This window comes from Coregonus clupeaformis, unplaced genomic scaffold, assembly GCF_020615455.1.
Source record: "Coregonus clupeaformis isolate EN_2021a unplaced genomic scaffold, ASM2061545v1 scaf3970, whole genome shotgun sequence".
Taxonomy (NCBI): domain Eukaryota; kingdom Metazoa; phylum Chordata; class Actinopteri; order Salmoniformes; family Salmonidae; genus Coregonus; species Coregonus clupeaformis.
The window spans coordinates 1,118-26,249 of record NW_025537424.1 but is presented as its reverse complement, the minus strand read 5'-3'; the positions used below and the strand labels follow the sequence as shown (position 1 = coordinate 26,249).

Sequence of the window (25,132 nt, the reverse complement as noted above, 5' to 3'; positions counted from 1 at the left end):
AACCTTCTACCAACTGTCAGGTACAACCACCACACTCTACAGCCTTCTACTACACTCTAGAACCTTTACTACACTCTAGAACCTTCTACTAACTGTCAGGTACAACCACCACACTCTACAGCCTTCTACTACACTCTAGAACCTTCTACTACACTCTAGAACCTTCTACCAACTGTCAGGTACAACCACCACACTCTACAGCCTTCTACTACACTCTAGAACCTTCTACTACACTCTAGAACCTTCTACTACACTCTAGAACCTTCTACCAACTGTCAGGTACACACAGTATACACTTGAGTGGACAAAACATTAAGAACACTTTCCTAATATTGCCCTCAGAACAGCCTCAATTCGTCTGGGCAAGGTGTCGAAAGCGTTCCACAGGGATGCTGGCCCATGTTGACTCCAATGCTTCCCACAGTTGTGACAAGTTGGCTGGACGTCCTTTGGGTAGTGGACCATTCTTGATACACACAGGAAACTGTTGAGCGTGAAAAACCCAGCAGCGTTGCAGTTCTTGACACAATACGGTGCGCCTGGCACCTACTACCATACCCCGTTCAAAGGCACTTAAATATTTTGTCTTGCCCGTTCACCCTCTGAATGGCACACATACACAATCCATGTCTCAGTTATCTCAAAGCTTAGATATCCTTCTTTAACCTGTCTCCTCCCCTTCATCTACACTGATTGCGTTCACCAGGATTCACCTGGTCAGTCTCATGGAAAGAGCAGTTGTTCTTAATGTTATGTCCACTCAGTGTATATCATATGTCAACCACAATGTTATTGTTGCATTCCCAGAAAAACATTTAGGGGGAAAAAAAAGAGTTTGTCATTAAAGCATTTGTGTCCGAAATTATACCACAAAATGTAGCCGTGAAATGCTACAGCAGTCTAGGTAACTAAATGTAGCCGTGAAATGCTACAGCAGTCTAGGTAACTAAATGTAGCCGTGAAATGCTACAGCAGTCTAGGTAACTAAATGTAGCCGTGAAATGCTACAACAGTCTAGGTAACTAAATGTAGCCGTGAAATGCTACAGCAGTCTAGGTAACTAAATGTAGCCGTGAAATGCTACAGCAGTCTAGGTAACTAAATGTAGCCGTGAAATGCTACAGCAGTCTAGGTAACTAAATGTAGCCGTGAAATGCTACAGCAGTCTAGGTAACTAAATGTAGCCGTGAAATGCTACAGCAGTCTAGGTAACTAAATGTAGCCGTGAAATGCTACAGCAGTCTAGGTAACTAAATGTAGCCGTGAAATGCTACAACAGTCTAGGTAACTAAATGTAGCCGTGAAATGCTACAGCAGTCTAGGTAACTAAATGTAGCCGTGAAATGCTACAGCAGTCTAGGTAACTAAATGTAGCCGTGAAATGCTACAGCAGTCTAGGTAACTAAATGTAGCCGTGAAATGCTACAGCAGTCTAGGTAACCAAATGTAGCCGTGAAATGCTACAGCAGTCTGGGTAACTAAATGTAGCCGTGAAATGCTACAGCAGTCTAGGTAACTAAATGTAGCCGTGAAATGCTACAACAGTCTAGGTAACTAAATGTAGCCGTGAAATGCTACAGCAGTCTAGGTAACTCAAATGTAGCCGTGAAATGCTACAGCAGTCTAGGTAACTAAATGTAGCCGTGAAATGCTACAGCAGTCTAGGTAACTAAATGTAGCCGTGAAATGCTACAGCAGTCTAGGTAACTAAATGTAGCCGTGAAATGCTACAGCAGTCTAGGTAACTAAATGTAGCCGTGAAATGCTACAACAGTCTAGGTAACTAAATGTAGCCGTGAAATGCTACAGCAGTCTAGGTAACTAAATGTAGCCGTGAAATGCTACAGCAGTCTAGGTAACTAAATGTAGCCGTGAAATGCTACAGCAGTCTAGGTAACTAAATGTAGCCGTGAAATGCTACAGCAGTCTAGGTAACTAAATGTAGCCGTGAAATGCTACAGCAGTCTAGGTAACTAAATGTAGCCGTGAAATGCTACAGCAGTCTAGGTAACTAAATGTGGCCGTGAAATGCTACAGCAGTCTAGGTAACTAAATGTAGCCGTGAAATGCTACAGCAGTCTAGGTAACTAAATGTAGCCGTGAAATGCTACAGCAGTCTAGGTAACTAAATGTAGCCGTGAAATGCTACAGCAGTCTAGGTAACTAAATGTAGCCGTGAAATGCTACAGCAGTCTAGGTAACTAAATGTAGCCGTGAAATGCTACAGCAGTCTAGGTAACTAAATGTAGCCGTGAAATGCTACAGCAGTCTAGGTAACTAAATGTAGCCGTGAAATGCTACAGCAGTCTAGGTAACTAAATGTAGCCGTGAAATGCTACAGCAGTCTAGGTAACTAAATGTAGCCGTGAAATGCTACAGCAGTCTAGGTAACTAAATGTAGCCGTGAAATGCTACAGCAGTCTAGGTAACTAAATGTAGCCGTGAAATGCTACAGCAGTCTAGGTTAACTAAATGTAGCCGTGAAATGCTACAGCAGTCTAGGTAACTAAATGTAGCCGTGAAATGCTACAGCAGTCTAGGTAACTAAATGTAGCCGTGAAATGCTACAGCAGTCTAGGTAACTAAATGTAGCCGTGAAATGCTACAGCAGTCTAGGTAACTAAATGTAGCCGTGAAATGCTACAGCAGTCTAGGTAACTAAATGTAGCCGTGAAATGCTACAGCAGTCTAGGTAACTAAATGTAGCCGTGAAATGCTACAGCAGTCTAGGTAACTAAATGTAGCCGTGAAATGCTACAGCAGTCTAGGTAACTAAATGTAGCCGTGAAATGCTACAGCAGTCTAGGTAACTAAATGTAGCCGTGAAATGCTACAGCAGTCTAGGTAACTAAATGTAGCCGTGAAATGCTACAGCAGTCTAGGTAACTAAATGTAGCCGTGAAATGCTACAGCAGTCTAGGTAACTAAATGTAGCCGTGAAATGCTACAGCAGTCTAGGTAACTAAATGTAGCCGTGAAATGCTACAGCAGTCTAGGTAACTAAATGTAGCCGTGAAATGCTACAGCAGTCTAGGTAACTAAATGTAGCCGTGAAATGCTACAGCAGTCTAGGTAACTAAATGTAGCCGTGAAATGCTACAGCAGTCTAGGTAACTAAATGTAGCCGTGAAATGCTACAGCAGTCTAGGTAACTAAATGTAGCCGTGAAATGCTACAGCAGTCTCAGGTAACTAAATGTAGCCGTGAAATGCTACAGCAGTCTAGGTAACTAAATGTAGCCGTGAAATGCTACAGCAGTCTAGGTAACTAAATGTAGCCGTGAAATGCTACAGCAGTCTAGGTAACTAAATGTAGCCGTGAAATGCTACAGCAGTCTAGGTAACTAAATGTAGCCGTGAAATGCTACAGCAGTCTAGGTAACTAAATGTAGCCGTGAAATGCTACAGCAGTCTAGGTAACTAAATGTAGCCGTGAAATGCTACAGCAGTCTAGGTAACTAAATGTAGCCGTGAAATGCTACAGCAGTCTAGGTTAACTAAATGTAGCCATGAAATGCTACAGCAGTCTAGGTAACTAAATGTAGCCGTGAAATGCTACAGCAGTCTAGGTAACTAAATGTAGCCGTGAAATGCTACAGCAGTCTAGGTAACTAAATGTAGCCGTGAAATGCTACAGCAGTCTAGGTAACTAAATGTAGCCGTGAAATGCTACAGCAGTCTAGGTAACTAAATGTAGCCGTGAAATGCTACAGCAGTCTAGGTAACTAAATGTAGCCGTGAAATGCTACAGCAGTCTAGGTAACTAAATGTAGCCGTGAAATGCTACAGCAGTCTAGGTAACTAAATGTAGCCGTGAAATGCTACAGCAGTCTAGGTAACTAAATGTAGCCGTGAAATGCTACAGCAGTCTAGGTAACTAACAGTTGACTCTTGTTTCTCTTCAGAAAAAGTCTGCAAAGCAAATGAGCTGAAAGGGAACAGAGCCTTCTCTAGTCCTGTGGTGGAGAAGCAGTCTACCCCCCCGGACCAGCGGGACCCCACTCAGCCCTCCACCCCCTCTACCCCCCCGGACCAGCGGGACCCCACTCAGCCCTCCACAGACAAGCCGCAGCACGGTAGGGGAACCCGCTGGGCCCTATGTAGGGAATATGGTACCATTTGGGACACAGGCCCTGGTTGGGTCAATAACAATAAAGCCTGTGGAGCAGAAGATAGCAGGGCCTTTTGTTTACAAATATCACCCTCCCTTTATCTTCCCCTCCTCCCTCTCTATCTTCCCCTCCTCCCTCTCTATCTTCCCCTCCTCCCTCTCTATCTTACCCTCCTCCCTCTCCATCTTACCCCCCTCCCTCTCCATCTTACCCCCCTCCCTCTCTTCTACTCTCCTCACCTGTTCTACTACCATCACCTGTTCTACTACCATCCCCTGTTCTACTACCATCCCTGTTCTACTACCATCCCCTGTTCTACTACCATCCCTGTTCTACTACCATCCCCTGTTCTACTACCATCACCTGTTCTACTACCATCCCCTGTTCTACTACCATCCCCTGTTCTACTACCATCACCTGTTCTACTACCATCCCCTGTTCTACTACCATCACCTGTTCTACTACCATCCCCTGTTCTACTACCATCCCCTGTTCTACTACCATCACCTGTTCTACTATCATCACCTGTTCTACTATCATCACCAGTGAAGAAACGCGCCCCATGCAACGACTCAGTCATGGTCGCAATCAGCGGGAGTGGATAACTGTACTTCACCGTAATCTGATTGAGACCACGGTAATCGATGCACGGGCGCAAACCACCATCCTTTTTCTTCACAAAAAAGAAACTCTAGGACGCAGGGGAAGTGGAAGGCCGTATGTATCCTTGTCTCAGAGATTCGTCTATGTAAGTCTCCATAGCTTTCTTCTCCTCTTGAGACAGAGGATACACATGGCTCCGTGGGAGCGCAGCTCCTGCCTGGAGGTCTATCGCACAATCTCCTGCCTATGGGGCGGCAACCGCGTCGCCCTACGCCTTACTAAACGCAATAGCCAAATCCCCATACTCAGGGGGAACGTGCAATGCGGGCACCTGGTTTGGACTCTCCACCGAGGTAGCCCCTACGGAAACGCCCAAACATCTACCCACACACTGAGCAGACCACTCCATCAGAGCCCTCTCCTGCCACGAAATGGATGGGTTATGGGTACTCAACCAGGGCATGCCCAGCACCACCGGATACGCAGGAGAGTCAATCAGGAATAGCTGAATCATCTCCTGATGACCCCCTGCGCACACATCCTAAGTGGCGCCGTGACCTCCCTGATCAAGCCCGTACCCAACGGACGGCTATCTAGGGCATGAACGGGAAAGGAACATCAACAGGAAGAAGGGGAATCCCTAACGCTAAACAAAACTTTTTTATCAATAAAATTCCCAGCCGCGCCTGAATCTACCAGCGCCTTATGCTGGGAATGAGGTGCCTACCTGTGGAAAACGCACAGGCATACAAAAATGTGCAACAGAGAGCTCTGGGTGAGTGGGGCGCCTACTCACCTGGAGGGAATCCCCAGTGCGGGACCTGTCGTCCTCTCCCCTAGGGAGGCCATCCCCAGCACCTAGCCGCGGTGTGTCCTCCCCGACCACAGTTGGTGCAAGGGATGGACCCCCTAGTAAGCCGACCCCTCCTCTCTCTAGCGCCAGCGCCCAGCTCCATGGGGCACGGCTCGGAAGCGCTGGAGGGTGAAATGGACGGACCCCCTCGGACGCCCGCGGGTAGCTAGCAGGTTATCCAGCCTGATGGACATGTTTCGACCAACTGGTCGAACGTGAGGCTGGTGTCCCTACAGGCCAGCTCCCGACGGACGTCCTCTCGTAGACTACACCTGTAGTGATCGACGAGGCCCGATCATTCCACCCTGCATCTGCCGCTAGAGTACGGAATTCGAGGGCGAACTCCTGAGCACTCCTCCTCCCCTGCCGGAGAAAGACCAGACGCTCCCCCGCCGCTCTCCCCTCCGGGGATGAGTCAAACACCGCCTTGAAGCGGCGGGAGAACTTCGTTGTACGTGATGGTGTCCGCGTCGATCCTCCTCCACTCCGCGTTGGCCCATTCCAACGCCTTCCCGGACAGGCAGGAGATCAGGGCGGACACGCTCTCATGTCCCGAGGGCGCCGGATGCACGGTGGCCAGGTACAGCTCCACCTGGAGAAGGAAACCCTGGCACCCGGCCGCGGTCCCTCGTAAGCCCTCGGGAGCGAGAGTCGGACTCCTCGGGGTTCTGGTGCGGGACTAGGCTGACTGGCCGATGGTGCTGGCACGGAGGGTGGCGGTGGAGGCGTCCCCCAGCCTCGGATGGTGGTGATCACCTCCTGCAGTGCGGTCCCCATCTGCAGGATCTGGTCCCCTTGCTCCCGGACCCTGTCTTCCAGAGTCGCCTGGGCTGCTGCGGCTCCTGCTGATTCCATAGGTGGTGTATTATTCTGTTAAGGCGTGCTGTAGGTGCAGTGGCGGAATCAAATGCAGGACGCAGACGGATAATCCAATAAACTTGTATTGAGCCGAAACACGGCAAACGGACAACACTTGCCCGAAGGCGAAATACGCACGAAGGCGAAATGGAAACAAAACAGCGCACAAACAGGTGCGAAAACTCCAGCGCAGTGGAGAGAAGCTCAACCGAGCGAAAACACGTCTGACACAAACAATAATACACAACACCTGACACACACAACGGGAACTAAATAGGACACTAATGACACTAACTGAAAACAGGTGTGACAACACTCAGACAAAAGCAAACGAACATGAAACATACAACGGTGGCAGCTAGTACTCCGGAGACAACGAACGCCGAAGCCTGCCCGAACAAGGGAGAGAGGCAGCCTCGGCCGAAACCGTGACACACTGTATATACACCTGTTCTGAAAGGCGCCAGAGTCTGCAACACCACTAAGCAAGGGGCACCACCAAGCAAGCGGCACCATGAAGACCAAGGAGCTCTCCAATCAGGTCAGGGACAAAGTTGTGGAGAAGTACAGATCAGGGTTGGGTTATTAAAAAATATCCAAAAACTTTGAACATCCCACGGAGCACCATTAAATCCATTATTAAAAAATGGAAAGAATATGGCACCACAACAAACCTGCCAAGAGAGGGGCGCCCACCAAAACTCACGGATCAGACAAGGAGAGCATTAATCAGAGAGGCAACAAAGAGACCAAAGATAACCCTGAAGGAGCTGCAAAGCTCCACAGCAGAGATTGGAGTATCTGTCCATAGGACCACTTTAAGCCGTACACTCCACAGAGCTGGATTTTATGGAAGAGTGGCCAGAAAAAAGCCATTGCTTAAAGAAAATAATAAGCAAACACGTTTGGTGTTCGCCAAAAGGCATGTGGGAGACTCCCCAAACATATGGAAGAAGGTACTCTGGTCAGATGAGACTAAAATTGAGCTTTTTGGCCATCAAGGAAAACGCTATGTCTGGCGCAAACCAAACACCTCTCATCACCCCGAGAACACCATCCCCACAGAGAAACATGGTGGTGGCAGCATCATGCTGTGGGGATGTTTTTCATCGACAGGGACTGGGAAACTGGTCAGAATTTAAGGAATGATGGGATGGCGCTAAATACAGGGAAATTCTTGAGGGAAACCTGTTTCAGTCTTCCAGAGATTTGAGACTGGGACGGAGGACAATGGCACGGAGGACAATGACCCTAAGCATACTGCGCTGTGATACAATATGTTGGAGAGCTACCGTCCTGTAGGTTTCCGCTCCAACCCTAATCTAGCACACCTGATTCTAATAATTAGCTGATTGTTAAACTGAATCAAGTTAGATACATCTGGGAAAAACCTATAGGACGTTATCTCTCCAGGAACAGGGTTGGAGTTAAAACCTACAGGAGGGTAGCTCTCCAGGAACAGGGTTGGAGTTAAAACCTACAGGAGGGTAGCTCTCCAGGAACAGGGTTGGAGTTAAAACCTACAGGAGGGTAACTCTCCAGGAACAGGGTTGAGTTAAACCTACAGGAGGGTAGCTCTCCAGGAACAGGGTTGGAGTTAAAACCTACAGGAGGGTAGCTCTCCAGGAACAGGGTTGGAGTTAAAACCTACAGGAGGGTAGCTCTCCAGGAACAGGGTTGGAGTTAAAACCTACAGGAGAGTAGCTCTCCAGGAACAGGGTTGGAGTTAAAACCTACAGGAGAGTAGCTCTCCAGGAACAGGGTTGGAGTTAAAACCTACAGGAGGGTAGCTCTCCAGGAACAGGGTTGGAGTTAAAACCTACAGGAGGGTAGCTCTCCAGGAACAGGGTTGGAGTTAAAACCTACAGGAGGGTAGCTCTCCAGGAACAGGGTTGGAGTTAAAACCTACAGGAGGGTAGCTCTCCAGGAACAGGGTTGGAGTTAAAACCTACAGGAGGGTAACTCTCCAGGAACAGGGTTGGAGTTAAAACCTACAGGAGGGTATCTCTCCAGGAACAGGGTTGGAGTTAAAACCTACAGGAGGGTAGCTCTCCAGGAACAGGGTTGGAGTTAAAACCTACAGGAGGGTAGCTCTCCAGGAACAGGGTTGGAGTTAAAACCTACAGGAGGGTATCTCTCCAGGAACAGGGTTGGAGTTAAAACCTACAGGAGGGTAGCTCTTCAGGAACAGGGTTGGAGAGCCCTGCTCTATAACCTTCTACACAATGAACACAATAGCATGCACAGAGATACCGTTTCGAGATCCTGAGGCCCATTGTCGTGCCATTCATCCGCCGCCATCACCTCATTTTTCAGCATGATAAGGCACGGCCCCATGTCGCAAGGATCTGTACACAATTCCTGGAAGCTGAAAATGTCCCAGTTCTTCCATGGCCTGCATACTCACCAGACATGTCACCCATTGAGCATGTTTGGGATGCTCTGGATCGACGTGTACGACAGCGTTGTTGCATGTTGCATTTATGTCTTTGTTCAGTGAGGGTCCATTATCATTTCTTCACAGTTTTGATTTGGTTTTAGTCATTTTAAAGTATATTGAGTTCATTTCCCCCCCCAATTTTGCATTTGATTTTTTTTTACTCAAACTACCCGTGAGCCGTATGTTTGACACCCCTACTCTAGAACCTTCTACCAACAGTCAGGTACAACCACCACACTCTACAGCCTTCTACTACACTCTAGAACCTTCTACTACACTATATAGCCTTCTACTACACTCTAGAACCTTTACTACACTCTAGAACCTTCTACTAACTGTCAGGTACAACCACCACACTCTACAGCCTTCTACTACCCTCTAGAACCTTTACTACACTCTAGAACCTTCCACTACACTCTAGAACCTTTACTACACTCTAGAACCTTCTACTAACTGTCAGGTACAACCACCACACTCTACAGCCTTCTACTACACTCTAGAACCTTTACTACACTCTAGAACCTTCCACTACACTCTAGAACCTTTACTACACTCTAGAACCTTCTACTAACTGTCAGGTACAACCACCACACTCTACAGCCTTCTACTACACTCTAGAACCTTTACTACACTCTAGAACCTTCCACTACACTCTAGAACCTTAGAACCTTCTACTACACTCTAGAACCTTCTACTACACTCTAGAACCTTCTACCAACTGTCAGGTACAACCACCACACTCTACAGCCTTCTACTACACTCTAGAACCTTTACTACACTCTAGAACCTTCTACTAACTGTCAGGTACAACCACCACACTCTACAGCCTTCTACTACACTCTAGAACCTTCTACTACACTCTAGAACCTTCTACCAACTGTCAGGTACAACCACCACACTCTACAGCCTTCTACTACACTCTAGAACCTTCTACTACACTCTAGAACCTTCTACTACACTCTAGAACCTTCTACCAACTGTCAGGTACACACAGTATACACTTGAGTGGACAAAACATTAAGAACACTTTCCTAATATTGCCCTCAGAACAGCCTCAATTCGTCTGGGCAAGGTGTCAAGCGTTCCACAGGGATGCTGGCCCATGTTGACTCCAATGCTTCCCACAGTTGTGACAAGTTGGCTGGACGTCCTTTGGGTAGTGGACCATTCTTGATACACACAGGAAACTGTTGAGCGTGAAAAACCCAGCAGCGTTGCAGTTCTTGACACAATACGGGTGCGCCTGCACCTACTACCATACCCCCGTTCAAAGGCACTTAAATATTTTGTCTTGCCCGTTCACCCTCTGAATGGCACACATACACAATCCATGTCTCAGTTATCTCAAAGCTTAGATATCCTTCTTTAACCTGTCTCCTCCCCTTCATCTACACTGATTGCGTTCACCAGGATTCACCTGGTCAGTCTCATGGAAAGAGCAGTTGTTCTTAATGTTTTGTCCACTCAGTGTATATCATATGTCAACCACAATGTTATTGTTGCATTCCCAGAAAAACATTTAGGGGGAAAAAAAGAGTTTGTCATTAAAGCATTTGTGTCCGAAATTATACCACAAAATGTAGCCGTGAAATGCTACAGCAGTCTAGGTAACTAAATGTAGCCGTGAAATGCTACAGCAGTCTAGGTAACTAAATGTAGCCGTGAAATGCTACAGCAGTCTAGGTAACTAAATGTAGCCGTGAAATGCTACAACAGTCTAGGTAACCAAATGTAGCCGTGAAATGCTACAGCAGTCTAGGTAACTAAATGTAGCCGTGAAATGCTACAGCAGTCTAGGTAACTAAATGTAGCCGTGAAATGCTACAGCAGTCTAGGTAACTAAATGTAGCCGTGAAATGCTACAGCAGTCTAGGTAACTAAATGTAGCCGTGAAATGCTACAGCAGTCTAGGTAACTAAATGTAGCCGTGAAATGCTACAGCAGTCTAGGTAACTAAATGTAGCCGTGAAATGCTACAACAGTCTAGGTAACTAAATGTAGCCGTGAAATGCTACAGCAGTCTAGGTAACTAAATGTAGCCGTGAAATGCTACAGCAGTCTAGGTAACTAAATGTAGCCGTGAAATGCTACAGCAGTCTAGGTAACTAAATGTGAGCCGTGAAATGCTACAGCAGTCTAGGTAACTAAATGTAGCCGTGAAATGCTACAGCAGTCTAGGTAACTAAATGTAGCCGTGAAATGCTACAGCAGTCTAGGTAACTAAATGTAGCCGTGAAATGCTACAACAGTCTAGGTAACTAAATGTAGCCGTGAAATGCTACAGCAGTCTAGGTAACTAAATGTAGCCGTGAAATGCTACAGCAGTCTAGGTAACTAAATGTAGCCGTGAAATGCTACAGCAGTCTAGGTAACTAAATGTAGCCGTGAAATGCTACAGCAGTCTAGGTAACTAAATGTAGCCGTGAAATGCTACAGCAGTCTAGGTAACTAAATGTAGCCGTGAAATGCTACAACAGTCTAGGTAACTAAATGTAGCGCGTGAAATGCTACAGCAGTCTAGGTAACTAAATGTAGCCGTGAAATGCTACAGCAGTCTAGGTAACTAAATGTAGCCGTGAAATGCTACAGCAGTCTAGGTAACTAAATGTAGCCGTGAAATGCTACAGCAGTCTAGGTAACTAAATGTAGCCGTGAAATGCTACAGCAGTCTAGGTAACTAAATGTAGCAGTGAAATGCTACAGCAGTCTGGGTAACTAAATGTAGCCGTGAAATGCTACAGCAGTCTAGGTAACTAAATGTAGCCAGTGAAATGCTACAGCAGTCTAGGTAACTAAATGTAGCCGTGAAATGCTGCAGCAGTCTAGGTAACTAAATGTAGCCGTGAAATGCTACAGCAGTCTAGGTAACTAAATGTAGCCGTGAAATGCTACAGCAGTCTAGGTAACTAAATGTAGCCGTGAAATGCTACAGCAGTCTAGGGTAACTAAATGTAGCCGTGAAATGCTACAGCAGTCTAGGTAACTAAATGTAGCCGTGAAATGCTACAGCAGTCTAGGTAACTAAATGTAGCCGTGAAATGCTACAGCAGTCTAGGTAACTAAATGTAGCCGTGAAATGCTACAGCAGTCTAGGTAACTAAATGTAGCCGTGAAATGCTACAGCAGTCTAGGTAACTAAATGTAGCCGTGAAATGCTACAGCAGTCTAGGTAACTAAATGTAGCCGTGAAATGCTACAGCAGTCTAGGTAACTAAATGTAGCCGTGAAATGCTACAGCAGTCTAGGTAACTAAATGTAGCCGTGAAATGCTACAGCAGTCTAGGTAACTAAATGTAGCCGTGAAATGCTACAGCAGTCTAGGTAACTAAATGTAGCCGTGAAATGCTACAGCAGTCTAGGTAACTAAATGTAGCCGTGAAATGCTGCAGCAGTCTAGGTAACTAAATGTAGCCGTGAAATGCTACAGCAGTCTAGGTAACTAAATGTAGCCGTGAAATGCTACAGCGGTCTAGGTAACTAAATGTAGCCGTGAAATGCTACAGCAGTCTAGGTAACTAAATGTAGCCGTGAAATGCTACAGCAGTCTAGGTAACTAAATGTAGCCGTGAAATGCTACAGCAGTCTAGGTAACTAAATGTAGCCGTGAAATGCTACAGCAGTCTAGGTAACTAAATGTAGCCGTGAAATGCTACAGCAGTCTAGGTAACTAAATGTAGCCGTGAAATGCTACAGCAGTCTAGGTTAACTAAATGTAGCCGTGAAATGCTACAGCAGTCTAGGTAACTAAATGTAGCCGTGGAAATGCTACAGCAGTCTAGGTAACTAAATGTAGCCGTGAAATGCTACAGCAGTCTAGGTAACTAAATGTAGCCGTGAAATGCTACAGCAGTCTAGGTAACTAAATGTAGCCGTGAAATGCTACAGCAGTCTAGGTAACTAAATGTAGCCGTGAAATGCTACAGCAGTCTAGGTAACTAAATGTAGCCGTGAAATGCTACAGCAGTCTAGGTAACTAAATGTAGCCGTGAAATGCTACAGCAGTCTAGGTAACTAAATGTAGCCGTGAAATGCTACAGCAGTCTAGGTAACTAAATGTAGCCGTGAAATGCTACAGCAGTCTAGGTAACTAACAGTTGACTCTTGTTTCTCTTCAGAAAAAGTCTGCAAAGCAAATGAGCTGAAAGGGAACAGAGCCTTCTCTAGTCCTGTGGTGGAGAAGCAGTCTACCCCCCCGGACCAGCGGGACCCCACTCAGCCCTCCACCCCCTCTACCCCCGGACCAGCGGGGACCCCACTCAGCCCTCCACAGACAAGCCGCAGCACGTGTAGGGAAACCCGCTGGGCCCCTATGTAGGGAATATGGTACCATTTGGGACACAGGCCCTGGTTGGGTCAATAACAATAAAGCCTGTGGAGCAGAAGATAGCAGGGCCTTTTGTTTACAAATATCACCCTCCCTTTATCTTCCCCTCCTCCCTCTCTCATCTTCCCCTCCTCCCTCTCTATCTTCCCCTCCTCCCTCTCTATCTTACCCTCCTCCCTCTCTATCTTACCCCCTCCCTCTCCATCTTACCCCTCCCTCTCTTCTCTCTCCTCACCTGTTCTACTACCATCACCTGTTCTACTACCATCCCCTGTTCTACTACCATCCCCTGTTCTACTACCATCCCCTGTTCTACTACCATCCCCTGTTCTACTACCATCCCCTGTTCTACTACCATCACCTGTTCTACTACCATCCCCTGTTCTACTACCATCCCCTGTTCTACTACCATCACCTGTTCTACTACCATCCCCTGTTCTACTACCATCACCTGTTCTACTACCATCCCCTGTTCTACTACCATCCCCTGTTCTACTACCATCACCTGTTCTACTATCATCACCTGTTCTACTATCATCACCTGTTCTACTACCATCACCTGTTCTACTACCATCACCTGTTCTACTACCATCACCTGTTCTACTACCATCACCTGTTCTACTACCATCACCTGTTCTACTACCATAGCCTGTTCTACTACCATCACCTGTTCTACTATCATCACCTGTTCTACTATCATCACCTGTTCTACTACCATCACCTGTTCTACTACCATCACCTGTTCTACTACCATCATCACCTGTTCTTCTACCATCACCTGTTCTACTACCATCACCTGTTCTACTACCATCACCTGTTCTACTACCATAGCCTGTTCTACTACCATCACCTGTTCTACTATCATCGCCTGTTCTACTACCATCGCCTGTTCTACTACCATCATCTGTTCTACTACCATCATCACCTGTTCTTCTACCATCACCTGTTCTACTACCATCACCTGTTCTACTATCATCGCCTGTTCTACTACCATCACCTGTTCTACTACCATCACCTGTTCTACTACCATCATCACCTGTTCTACTACCATCATCACCTGTTCTACTACCATCATCACCTGTTCTACTACCATCACCTGTTCTACTATCATCACCTGTTCTACTATCATCACCTGTTCTACTACCATCACCTGTTCTACTACCATCACCCATTTACTCTCCCCACTCCTCCCCTCCCTTCTCCTGTCCTCTCCTCATCTGTTTGTATTGACTCTTCTCTTGTCAGTGGTTGATTGATTCCCTCCCCGCTCTCTCTCTCTCTCTCTCTCTCCCGCTCTCCCCCCTACTCTCTCTCTCCCTCTTTCTCTCCTACGTAGTCCTGTGTAGCTCAGTTGGTAGAGCATGGCGTTTGCAACGGCAGGGTTGTGGGTTCGATTCCCACGGGGGACCAGTATGAAAATAACTAACTGTAAGTCGCTCTGGATAAGAGCGTCTGCTAAATGACTACAATGTAAAATGCAAATACTCTCTATCTCCCCCTCCTACTCTCCCCCCCCCTCTCTCTCTCCCCCTCCTACTCTCCCCACCCCTCTCTCTCTCTCTCTCTCTCTCTCTCTCTCTCTCTCTCTCTCTCTCTCTCTCCCCCTCCTACTCTCCCTCTCTCTCTCTCTCTCTCCCTCCTACTCTCCCTCTCTCTCTTCCTCTCTCCCCCTTCTACTCTCTCTCTCTCTCTCCCCCTCCTACTCTCCCCACCCCTCTCTCTCTCCCCCTCCTACTCTCCCCACCCCTCTCTCTCTCCCTCCTACTCTCTCTTCCTCTCTCCCCTTCTACTCTCTCTCCCTCCTACTCTCCCCCACCCCTCTCTCTCTCTCCCCCTCCTACTCTCCCCACTCCTCTCTTCTCTCTCTCTCTCTCTCTCTCTCTCTCTCTCTCTCTCTCTCTCTCTCTCTCTCCTACTCTCCCTCTCCTCTCTCCTTCTCCCCTTCTACTCTCTCTCTCCCCTCCCTACTCTCCCCACCCCTCTCTCCCTCTCCTACTCTCCCCACCCCTCTCTCTCTCCCCCTCCTACTCTCTCTTCCTCTCTCCCCTTCTACTCTCTCTCCCCTCCTACTCTCCCCCACCTCTCTCTCTCTCCCTCCTACTCTCCCCACCCCCTCTCTCTCCCCCTCCTACTCTCTCTCTCTCTCTCTCTCTCCTCCCTCCTACTCTCCCTCTCTCTCTCCCCTCCTACTCTCCCCCACCCCTCTCTCTCTCTCCCCCTCCTACTCTCCCCCACCCCTCTCTCTCCCCTCCTACTCTCTCTCTCTCTCCTCTCTACTCTCTCTCCCCCTCCTACTCTCCCCACCCCTCTCTCTCTCTCCCCCTCTACTCTCCCCACCCTCTCTCTCTCCCCCTCCTACTCTCCCCACCCCTTCTCTCTCCCCTCCTACTCTCCCCACCCCTCTCTCTCTCCCCCTCCTACTCTCCCCACCCCTCTCTCTCTCCCCCTCCTACTCTCTCTTCCTCTCTCCCCCTTCTACTCTCTCTCCCCTCCTACTCTCCCCACCCTCTCTCTCTCTCCCTCCTACTCTCCCTCTCTCTCCCTCTTCCTACTCTCCCCACCCCCTCTCTCTCCCCCTCATACTCTCCCTCTCTCTCTCTCTCTCCCTCCTACTCTCCTCTCTCTCCCTCCTCCTACTCTCCCCACCCCTCTCTCTCCCCCTCCTACTCTCCTCTCTCTCTCCCCTCCTACTCTCCCCCACCCCCTCTCTCTCTCCCCCTCCTACTCTCCCCCACCCCCTCTCTCTCCCCTCCTACTCTCCCCCCACCCCCTCTCTCTCCCCCTCCTACTCTCCCCACCCTCTCTCTCTCTCCCCCTCCTACTCTCCCCACCCCCCTCTCTCCCCCTCCTACTCTCCCCCACCCTCTCTCTCTCTCCCCTCCTACTCTCCCCACCCCCTCTCTCTCCCTCCTACTCTCCCTCTCTCTCTCCCCCTCCTACTCTCCCCACCCCTCTCTCTCTCCCCCTCCTACTCTCTCACCCTCTCTCTCTCTCCCCCTCCTACTCTCCCCACCCTCTCTCTCTCCCTCCTACTCTCCTCTCTCTCTCTCCCCTCCTACTCTCCCCACCCCCTCTCTCTCCCCTCCTACTCTCCCCACCCCTCTCTCTCTCCCCTCCTACTCTCCCCACCCCCTCTCTCTCTCCCTCCTACTCTCCCTCTCTCTCTCCCCTCTCCTACTCTCCCCCACCCCTCTCTCTCTCTCCCCCTCCTACTCTCCCTCTCTCTCTCCCCTCTACTCTCCCCCACCCCTCTCTCTCTCCCCCCTCCTACTCTCCCTCTCTCTCTCTCTCTCCCTCCTCCCTCCTCTCCCAGTAGTCAGTAGGCATATATGTCCTGTGTGTTCGTACCAAGCCCAGTGTCAGAGGAACCTCAACCATCACCTAGCCTCACACACAGCTGAGACACACACCACCGGCTTCAACTACTACTACAGGTAACTCTCTCACACACACACACACACACACACACACACACACTCACACACAGCTGAGACACACACCACCGGCTTCAACTACTACTACAGGTAACTCTCTCACACACACACACTCACACACAGCTGAGACACACACCACCGGCTTCAATACTACTACAGGTAACTCTCACACACACACACACACACACACACACAGCTGAGACACACACCACCGGCTTCAACTACTACTACAGGTAACTCTCTCTCTCTCACACACACACACACACACACACACACACACACACACACACAGCTGAGACACACACCACCGGCTTCAACTACTACTACAGGTAACTCTCTCTCTCACACACACACACACACACACACACACACACACACACACACACACACAGCTGAGACACACACCACCGGCTTCAACTACTACTACAGGTAACTCTCTCACACACACACACACACACACACACATATTCTCTATGATGACATCATTGCCCCTCCCCTTTAGGTGTCACGTGTGCGGGTTTGAGCTGGAGGGGCGGAGCCTGTTCCTTGGTCACATGACGGAGCACAGCGAATGGGAGCGTGACGCTTTCACTCTCCGCTGCAGTGTGTGTGACCACTCCACCAGTGAGGAGCGAGCGATGAGGGCTCACACCAGCTCTCACACACATACACCTGGAGAGGCGGGGAGCGGGGACTATCTACAGACACACCTGTTGGGAGGCCACACCCCCAAAGACTTACCTGACGGAAGAGATGGCCCACAATCTGGAGAGCTCAGGTCAGGGTTAACCACTAACTAACTAACTACTGGTTGACTAACTAACTAACTGACTGACTGACTACTGTTTAATTAACTTTTAACTAACTAACTGACTGACTGACTACTGTTTAACTAACTTTTAACTAACTGACTGACTGACTACTGGTTAACTGACTGACTAACTAACTAGCTAACTGACTACTGGTTAACTAACTGACTGACTGACTAACTACTGGTTAACTGACTGACTAACTAACTAGCTAACTGACTACTGGTTAACTAACTGACTGACTGACTAACTACTGGTTAACTGACTGACTAACTAACTAGCTAACTGACTGACTAACTACTGGTTAACTGACTGACTAACTAACGGACTACTGGTTAACTAACTAACTGACTGACAAACTACTGGTTAACTGACTGACTAACTAGCTAACTGACTGACTAACTACTGGTTAACTGACTGACTAACTAACTAGCTAACTGACTACTGGTTAACTAACTAACTGACTGACTAACTACTGGTTAACTGACGGACTAACTAGCTAACTGACTGACTAACTACTGGTTAACTGACTGACTAACTAACTAGCTAACTGACTACTGGTTAACTAACTAACTGACTGACAAACTACTGGTTAACTGACTGACTAACTAGCTAACTGACTGACTAACTACTGGTTAACTGACTGACTAACTAACTAGCTAACTGACTACTGGTTAACTAACTAACTGACTGACTAACTACTGGTTAACTGACTGACTAACTAACTAGCTAACTGACTACTGATTAACTAACTAACTGACTGACAAACTACTGGTTAACTGACTGACTAACTAGCTAACTGACTGACTAACTACTGGTTAACTGACTGACTAACTAACTAGCTAACTGACTACTGGTTAACTAACTAACTGACTGACTAACTACTGGTTAACTGACTGACTAACTAACTAGCTAACTGACTACTGGTTAACTAACTAACTGACCAGTGTATACTACTGCCTTACCTTATTGCTTTCTCCTCTATCCTAACCCTTCAGTACCTCTTACCTCCTCCCTCGCCCTTCCTCTGGTCACCAGTCACCCTCTCCTCTTCCTCCTCTCTGTCTCAGACTTCCCTGTTTTGTGGGTTTGGAGTAGAGTACAGTGATGTTGTGGTGTAGGTAGTCTAGTATGTGTGTGTTTTGGCCTGTGTGTGTGTGTTTTGGCCTGTGTGTGTGTGTTTTGGCCTGTGTGTGTGTGTGTGTGTTTTGGCCTGTGTGTGTGTGTGTGTTTTGGCCTGTGTGTGTGTGTGTTTTTGGCCTGTGTGTGTGTGTGTTTTGGCCTGTGTGTGTGTGTGTTTTGGCCTGTGTGTGTGTGTGTTTTTGGCCTGTGTGTGTGTGTGTTTTTGGCCTGTGTGTGTGTGTTTTGGCCTGTGTGTGTGTGTGTTTTGGGCCTGTGTGTGTGTGTGTTTTGGCCTGTGTGTGTGTTTTTGGCCTGTGTGTGTGTGTGTTTTGGCCTGTGTGTGTGTGTGTTTTGGCCCTGTGTGTGTGTGTTTTGGCCTGTGTGTGTGTGTGTGCCTCTCTCTGAGGTGGTGATTCTGTTCTGCAGGGTGTATGAAGGGCTGTGGGCCACAGTACTGATGGGAAGGGCTATTAAATGTAAGTGACATCATCATCATCATCATCATATATTTTTCATTACAATCCACTTTTCTTCCTCCCTCTCCTCTCCTCTCCCTCTCCTCCTCTCTCTCCTCTCCTCTCTCTCTCCTCTCCTCTCCTCCCTCTCCCCTCCCCCTCCCTCCTCTCCCTCCTCCCTCCCTCCCCTCCTCTCCTCTCCTCTCCTCTCCTCTCCTCTCCTCTCCTCTCCCCTCCCTCCCCTCCCCTCCCCTCCCCTCCTCTCCTCTCCTCTCCTCCTCTCCTCTCCCTCTCCTCTCCTCTCCTCCCTCTCCTCTCCTCTCCTCTCCCTCCCTCCTCCCCTCCCTCCTCTCCTCTCCCCTCCTCTCCCTCTCCTCTCCTCTCCTCTCCTCTCCTCTCCTCTCCTCTCCCTCTCTCTCCTCTCCTCTCCTCTCCTCTCCTCTCCTCTCCTCTCCTCTCCCTTTGCAGTATGTTATAGTTAGTCAGTGTGTACGGTGTAGCTGTTCTCTCTAACCCCTCTCCTGCAGTAGGTTAGCTGTTCTCTCTAACTCCCCCCTGCAGTAGGTTAGCTGTTCTCTCTAACCCCCACATACCCCTGCAGTGGGTTAGCTGTTCTCTCCTAACCCCCCTGCAGTAGGTTAGCTGTTCTCTCTAACCCCCCTGCAGTAGGTTAGCTGTTCTCTCTAACTCCCCCCCCCCTGCAGTAGGTTAGCTGTTATCTCTAACCCCTCTCCCTCCCTCTGCAGTAGGTTAGCTGTTCTCTCTAACCCCTCTCCCTCCCTCTGCAGTAGGTTAGCTGTTCTCTCTAAACCATTTCCCTCCCTCTGCAGTAGGTTAGCTGTTCTCTCTAAACCATTTCCTTCCCTCTGCAGTAGGTTGCTGTTCTCTCTAAACCATTTCCCTCCCTCTGCAGTAGGTTAGCTGTTCTCTCTAAACCCTCTCCCTCCCTCTGCAGTAAGTTAGCTGTTCTCTCTAAACCCTCTCCCTCCCTCTGCATTAGGCTAACCTCTCTCCCTCCCTCTGCAGTAGGTTAGCTGTTCTCTCTAAACCCTCTCCCTCCCTCTGCAGTAAGTTAGCTGTTCTCTCTAAACCCTCTCCCTCCCTCTGCATTAGGCTAACCTCTCTCCCTCCCTCTGCAGTAGGTTAGCTGTTCTCTCTAAACCCTCTCCCTCCCTCTGCAGTAGGTTAGCTGTTCTCGCTAACCCATCTCCCTCCCTCTGCAGTAGGTTAGCTGTTCTCGCTAACCCATCTCCCTCCCTCTGCAGTAGGTTAGCTGTTCTCGCTAACCTCTCTCCCTCCCTCTGCAGTAGGTTAGCTGTTCTCTCTAACCTCTCTCCCTCCCTCTGCAGTAGGTTAGCTGTTCTCGCTAACCCATCTCCCTCCCTCTGCAGTAGGTTAGCTGTTCTCGCTAACCTCTCTCCCTCCCTCTGCAGTCTAGCTATACACACTGTGACTGCTTGTGTGTGTGTGTTTATGTATGTGCATGTGTGTGTGTCCCCTATATGTGTGTGTTAATGTGTGTTCTCTTACCTTGTTTTCTGCCCCCAGGTGCCCTCTCTGTGCGTTCTCCACCAGTCGGCCTGTCTCCATGGTAACACACATGCGCTCGTCGCACTCGACGACCGGATCAGCACCGCTGCCGCATCTGCCAAAGGTCGTTTCTGGGGCAACCGGAGCTCCAGACCCACGTCAGGTGTCATCGTCAGGGCAACCAGTACCGCTGCGAGAGGTGTGGACACCTGGCCCGAACAGCCAATAAGCTGATAGAACACGTGCGTGTTCACACTGGGGAGCGACCTTTCACCTGCGACCTCTGCCCTTACAGCGCCAAGCGCCGAGACAGCCTCCGCCTGCACTACCGACTCAAACACCCCGAACACACACCCTCACACGGACACACACATGCAGGACCGCATATGCACCGGTCAGCCCTGAATCCCCTCTCCTCCTCTACCCTCTCTTCCTGGTTTAAGGGGTCAGACCTTTCTCCCCTTGTCCCCCTCACCACCCTGCTCTCCCTCAGACCCCTCTCTAGCCCCAGACCCTCCTCTCCCTCCCTCTCTTCCTCCCCCAAACTCTCTTTCCTGGCCTACCTAGGTCTGACAGAGCCAACCTAATCAATATCCTCCTCCCCCCTCCTCTCTACCTCTCCCCTCCTCTCTACCTCCCCCCTCTCTACCTCCCCCCTCCTCTCTACCTCCCCCCTCCTCTACCTCCCTCCCCTCTCTACCTCCCCTTCCTCTCTACCTCCCCCTCTCTCCTCCCTCCTCTCTACCTCCCTCCTCCTCTACCTCCCCCCTCCTCCCTACCTCCCTCCTCCTCTCTACCTCCCCCTCTCTACCTCCCTCCCCCCCCTCCTCTCTCCTCCTCCCTCCTCCTCCTCTACCTCCCTCCTCTCTACCTCCCTCCTCTCTACCTCCCTCTCCTCTCCCCTCCCTCCTCTCCTCTCCCTCCTCTGTCTCCTCCCTCCTCTCCTCTCCCCCTCCCTCCTCTTCTCCTCCCTCCTCTCCCTCCCTCCTCTCTACCCCCTCTCTCTCCCCCTCCTCTGTCTCCTCCCTCCCTCTCCTCTCCCCTCCTCTCTACCTCCCTCTCCTCTCCCCTCCCTCCTCTCGTCTCCCCTCCTCTGTCTCCTCCCTCCTCTCCTCTCCCTCTCCCTCTCCTCCCCTCCCTCCTCTCCTCTCCTCTCCTCTCCTCTCCTCTCCTCTCCTCTCACTCTCCCCTCTCCTCTCCCTCTCCTCTCCTCCCTCCTCTCCCTCTCCCCTCCTCTGCTCTCCTCCCTCCCTCTCCTCTCCCCTCCCTCCTCTCCCCTCCCCCCCTCCTCTCCTCTCCCCTCCCCTCCTCTCCTCTCCTCTCCTCTCCTCTCCTCTCCTCTCCTCCTCCCTCTCCTCTCCTCTCCCTCCCTCCTCTCACTCTCCCCTCCTCCTGTCTCCTCCCTCCTCTCCTCTCCTCTCCCTCCCTCTCCTCTCCTCTCCTCTCCTCTCCTCTCCCTCCCTCCTCTCCCTCTCCTCCCCTCCCCTCCTCTCTCTCCCTCTCCTCTCCTCTCTCTCCCTCTCCTCTCTCTCCCTCTCCTCTCCTCCCTCTCTCCCTCTCCCTCTCTCTCCTCTCCTCTCCTCTCCTCCCTCTCCTCTCCTCTCCTCTCCCTCTCCTCTCTCTCCCTCTCCTCTCCTCCCTCTCTCCTCTCCTCTCCTCTCCCTCTCCTCTCCTCTCCTCTCCTCCTCCTCCTCTCCCTCTCCTCTCTCCTCTCTCCTCTCCTCTCCCCTCCTCTGTCTCCTCCCTCCTCTCCTCTCCTCTCTACCTCCTCCCTCTCCTCTCCCCTTCTCTGTCTCCTCTCCCCTCCTCTCCTCTCCTCTCCTCTCCTCTCCCTCCCCCTCCTCTCCTCTCCTCTCTCTCTCTACCTCCTCCCCTCTCCTCTCCTCCTCCTCTGTCTCCTCCCTCCTGTTCCTCCCTCCCTCTCTAACAGTAATACAGGCTAATTAATATGTCCTCTGATATAAAACTACTATGCTATTCAACAACAAGGTCTAATATTGTATATATACTTTCACTTAACATGTCAATAAGGCTGTATCCTCTTTTTTAATCCTCTATTTCCAAACATTATTGTGATTTTGTAGGTGCATTATAGTGCCCTACTTCTGCCGAAGGCCACAGGGGGCGCTGGTCAGACGTAGTGCACTAGATTAGGGAATGGGTGTCATTTGGGATGTAACCTTTATTACATGTTCAAATGTCTGCTTGTATATCCAATCTCTGTCTTGATTCTTATATATATTCTGTTGTGTTTATTCACATGTATAATTAGACTGAGATATACTATAATATTAATTACTATAATATATAATGTTTATAAATATAATTACTATTTATATATACTATAATATATGATTACTATAACATATAATATACTATATTATAATATACTATAATATATAATTACTTAACATATAATATTATAATATATGAAATGTACTATAATATATGAATATACTATAACATATGAATATACTATCTCATTCTTCTGTTGTCATCCGGTCAAATGTTGGATCGTCTAAAATTTTTTATACAGTACTTCATTTCCTCATGTCTAAAACAGGGTTGCTATTTGGAGATAAGCTACTGTTTTGCCCCATCACTCAATGATGTGAAAATATTTCATTAAAAAAGTTGTTTTAATTTGCAGCGTTTTTGTCTCACCTGCCTCATGCCGATCGTCAAGCAAGCCAAGGCACATTCTGATCCTAGGTTACTGGTTTTTGTGTGGTTGGGAGATTCTATAGGATGAGCCGATGTTTCCTGGTAGTTGAACAGGGTCTATACACACGACTCCGAGTCGGGTTCATCCAAGAGTCTTTGCTGTCTATGCTCTAATCCGGTAATTCCCAATGCATGTATTCCTAAAACCCTTCCCCACAAAAACTTTGCAAAACAACGACCAAAACATACTAAAAATAATTGGCTTTCGTCTCTCTGTTACCATAAAATGTCATATAAAATTAGAAGAGGTTGATCTATCTCCTAAATCATCTGAATGAACAAAACATTTTAACAATTAAATAATGGCCAATCAGCGTTGAGCTAACTACCGCTCATGTATCTCCTGTTGCACACCCAGGTTTGTTCACGCCAATCACATCCAGCTTAATTATTTGCATCTCTGTCATTGTGTCCAGTGGCTGGCCTAGCTAGCTAAAATCATCACTTTCCTAAATTAGCCATGGATGGAGATTTGGACTTGTGGTAGTTTACTTAATTCTCGTACTGACCCGTGATTATTATATCTACATTATTACCCCTGGCCTGAGACTGTGAGATTTCCACATGTATCTAGCGTTAACTTGCTAACGTTGCCCATAAGAGGAAGTTGGGCTAGCGAGAAAGCATTTTAGGCCAGGTGCCTAACAAAACCCATATCCGTGTACTGTATGACAGGTAATATACCGTTTAGGCAACCATGAAAGAGGATGGCGTTTCTCTATAAATAAGTGAGGACATCAGAACATCAACTTCATCACATATTTATTATTTACTACTATGTTTTTATCTTTTGAATTGTCACTGTATTAACTAAGCAAGGTGATTTGATGATGTTGAAATAGTGCTACTAATAGTGAGAGCAGCTCCCTGCTTTTCTTTGTACTTGTGGTAACTCTCACTTGTTTCTGAATCATAGTTGTTTTAGTGTCCGAAAATCTCAAAACATTACCTTGCTTGTCCATGCTGCCATCATGTATCTGTGTCTGTTACATAGGGATATGCTTTGTGACTCCACCACAGGGGTTGCTCTCCGGTTTTTATAAAACATTTAAAGGTGTGGTTAATTTATTCTGCTGTCTTCTTATTGTCTCGACCACTAGGTCAAATCCACGGCATATGACTAACGGTTAGAAGAGCAAATAATCAATTATCACATATAATTGCATTTTACCCCCACACACCCTACTGCTGTCAATTGAAATTAAGTCAGTTGGGCCTAATCTATGGATTTCACATGACTGGAATAGATATGCATCTGTTGTCACGGATACCTTGAAAAAGGTTGGGCGTGGATCAGAAAGCCAGTCAGTATCTGGTGTGACCACCATTTGCCTCTTTGCAGCTGTACACATCTCCTTCGATAGAGTTGATCAGGCTGTTGATTGTGGCCTGTGGAATGTTGTCCCACTCCTCTTCAATGGCTGTGCGAAGTTGCTGGATATTAGCGGGAACTGAACTCCTGTTGTACACGTAAATCCGAGCATCCCAACATGCTCATAAATGTGAGCATCTATCCTAGTGAGTATACCCAGGCCAGTAGAAGAACAGGACATTTTCAGCTTCTGGGAATTGTTACAATCACTTACACATGTGGCAATTACATTATCATGCTGAATAGGTATCGTATTCACAATGCCTCTATTCATCACTTTTCTCTTGCATTCAAATTGCAATCGATAAAATGCAATTGTGTTCGAATTTGTCCGTAACTTATGCCACTGCCCATCCACCACTTCGCCCCACCACGCCACCATGGCCTCTGTTCCTAATTATTCCCAAACCACTCTCACCCACCACGCCATCCGCATGTCTGCCATCTGACATTATTTAATCCTCTCAGTGTACTCAGGTAGTGGGTTCTCCCCGACC

General features: G+C 48.5%; 1 protein-coding gene across 1 annotated transcript; it reads left to right on the top strand.

Moving 5' to 3' along the window:
* LOC123490437 (zinc finger protein 827-like) lies at positions 1-20,738 on the top strand (the record flags this gene model as incomplete). The annotated part of the gene is made up of 5 exons (XM_045220473.1): positions 1-20; positions 3,905-4,075; positions 16,503-16,623; positions 17,126-17,401; positions 20,558-20,738. Coding segments are annotated over 5 exons (769 nt in total), but the record flags the coding sequence as incomplete, so codon positions are not given.
* Positions 20,739-25,132: the final 4,394 nt, after the last annotated feature.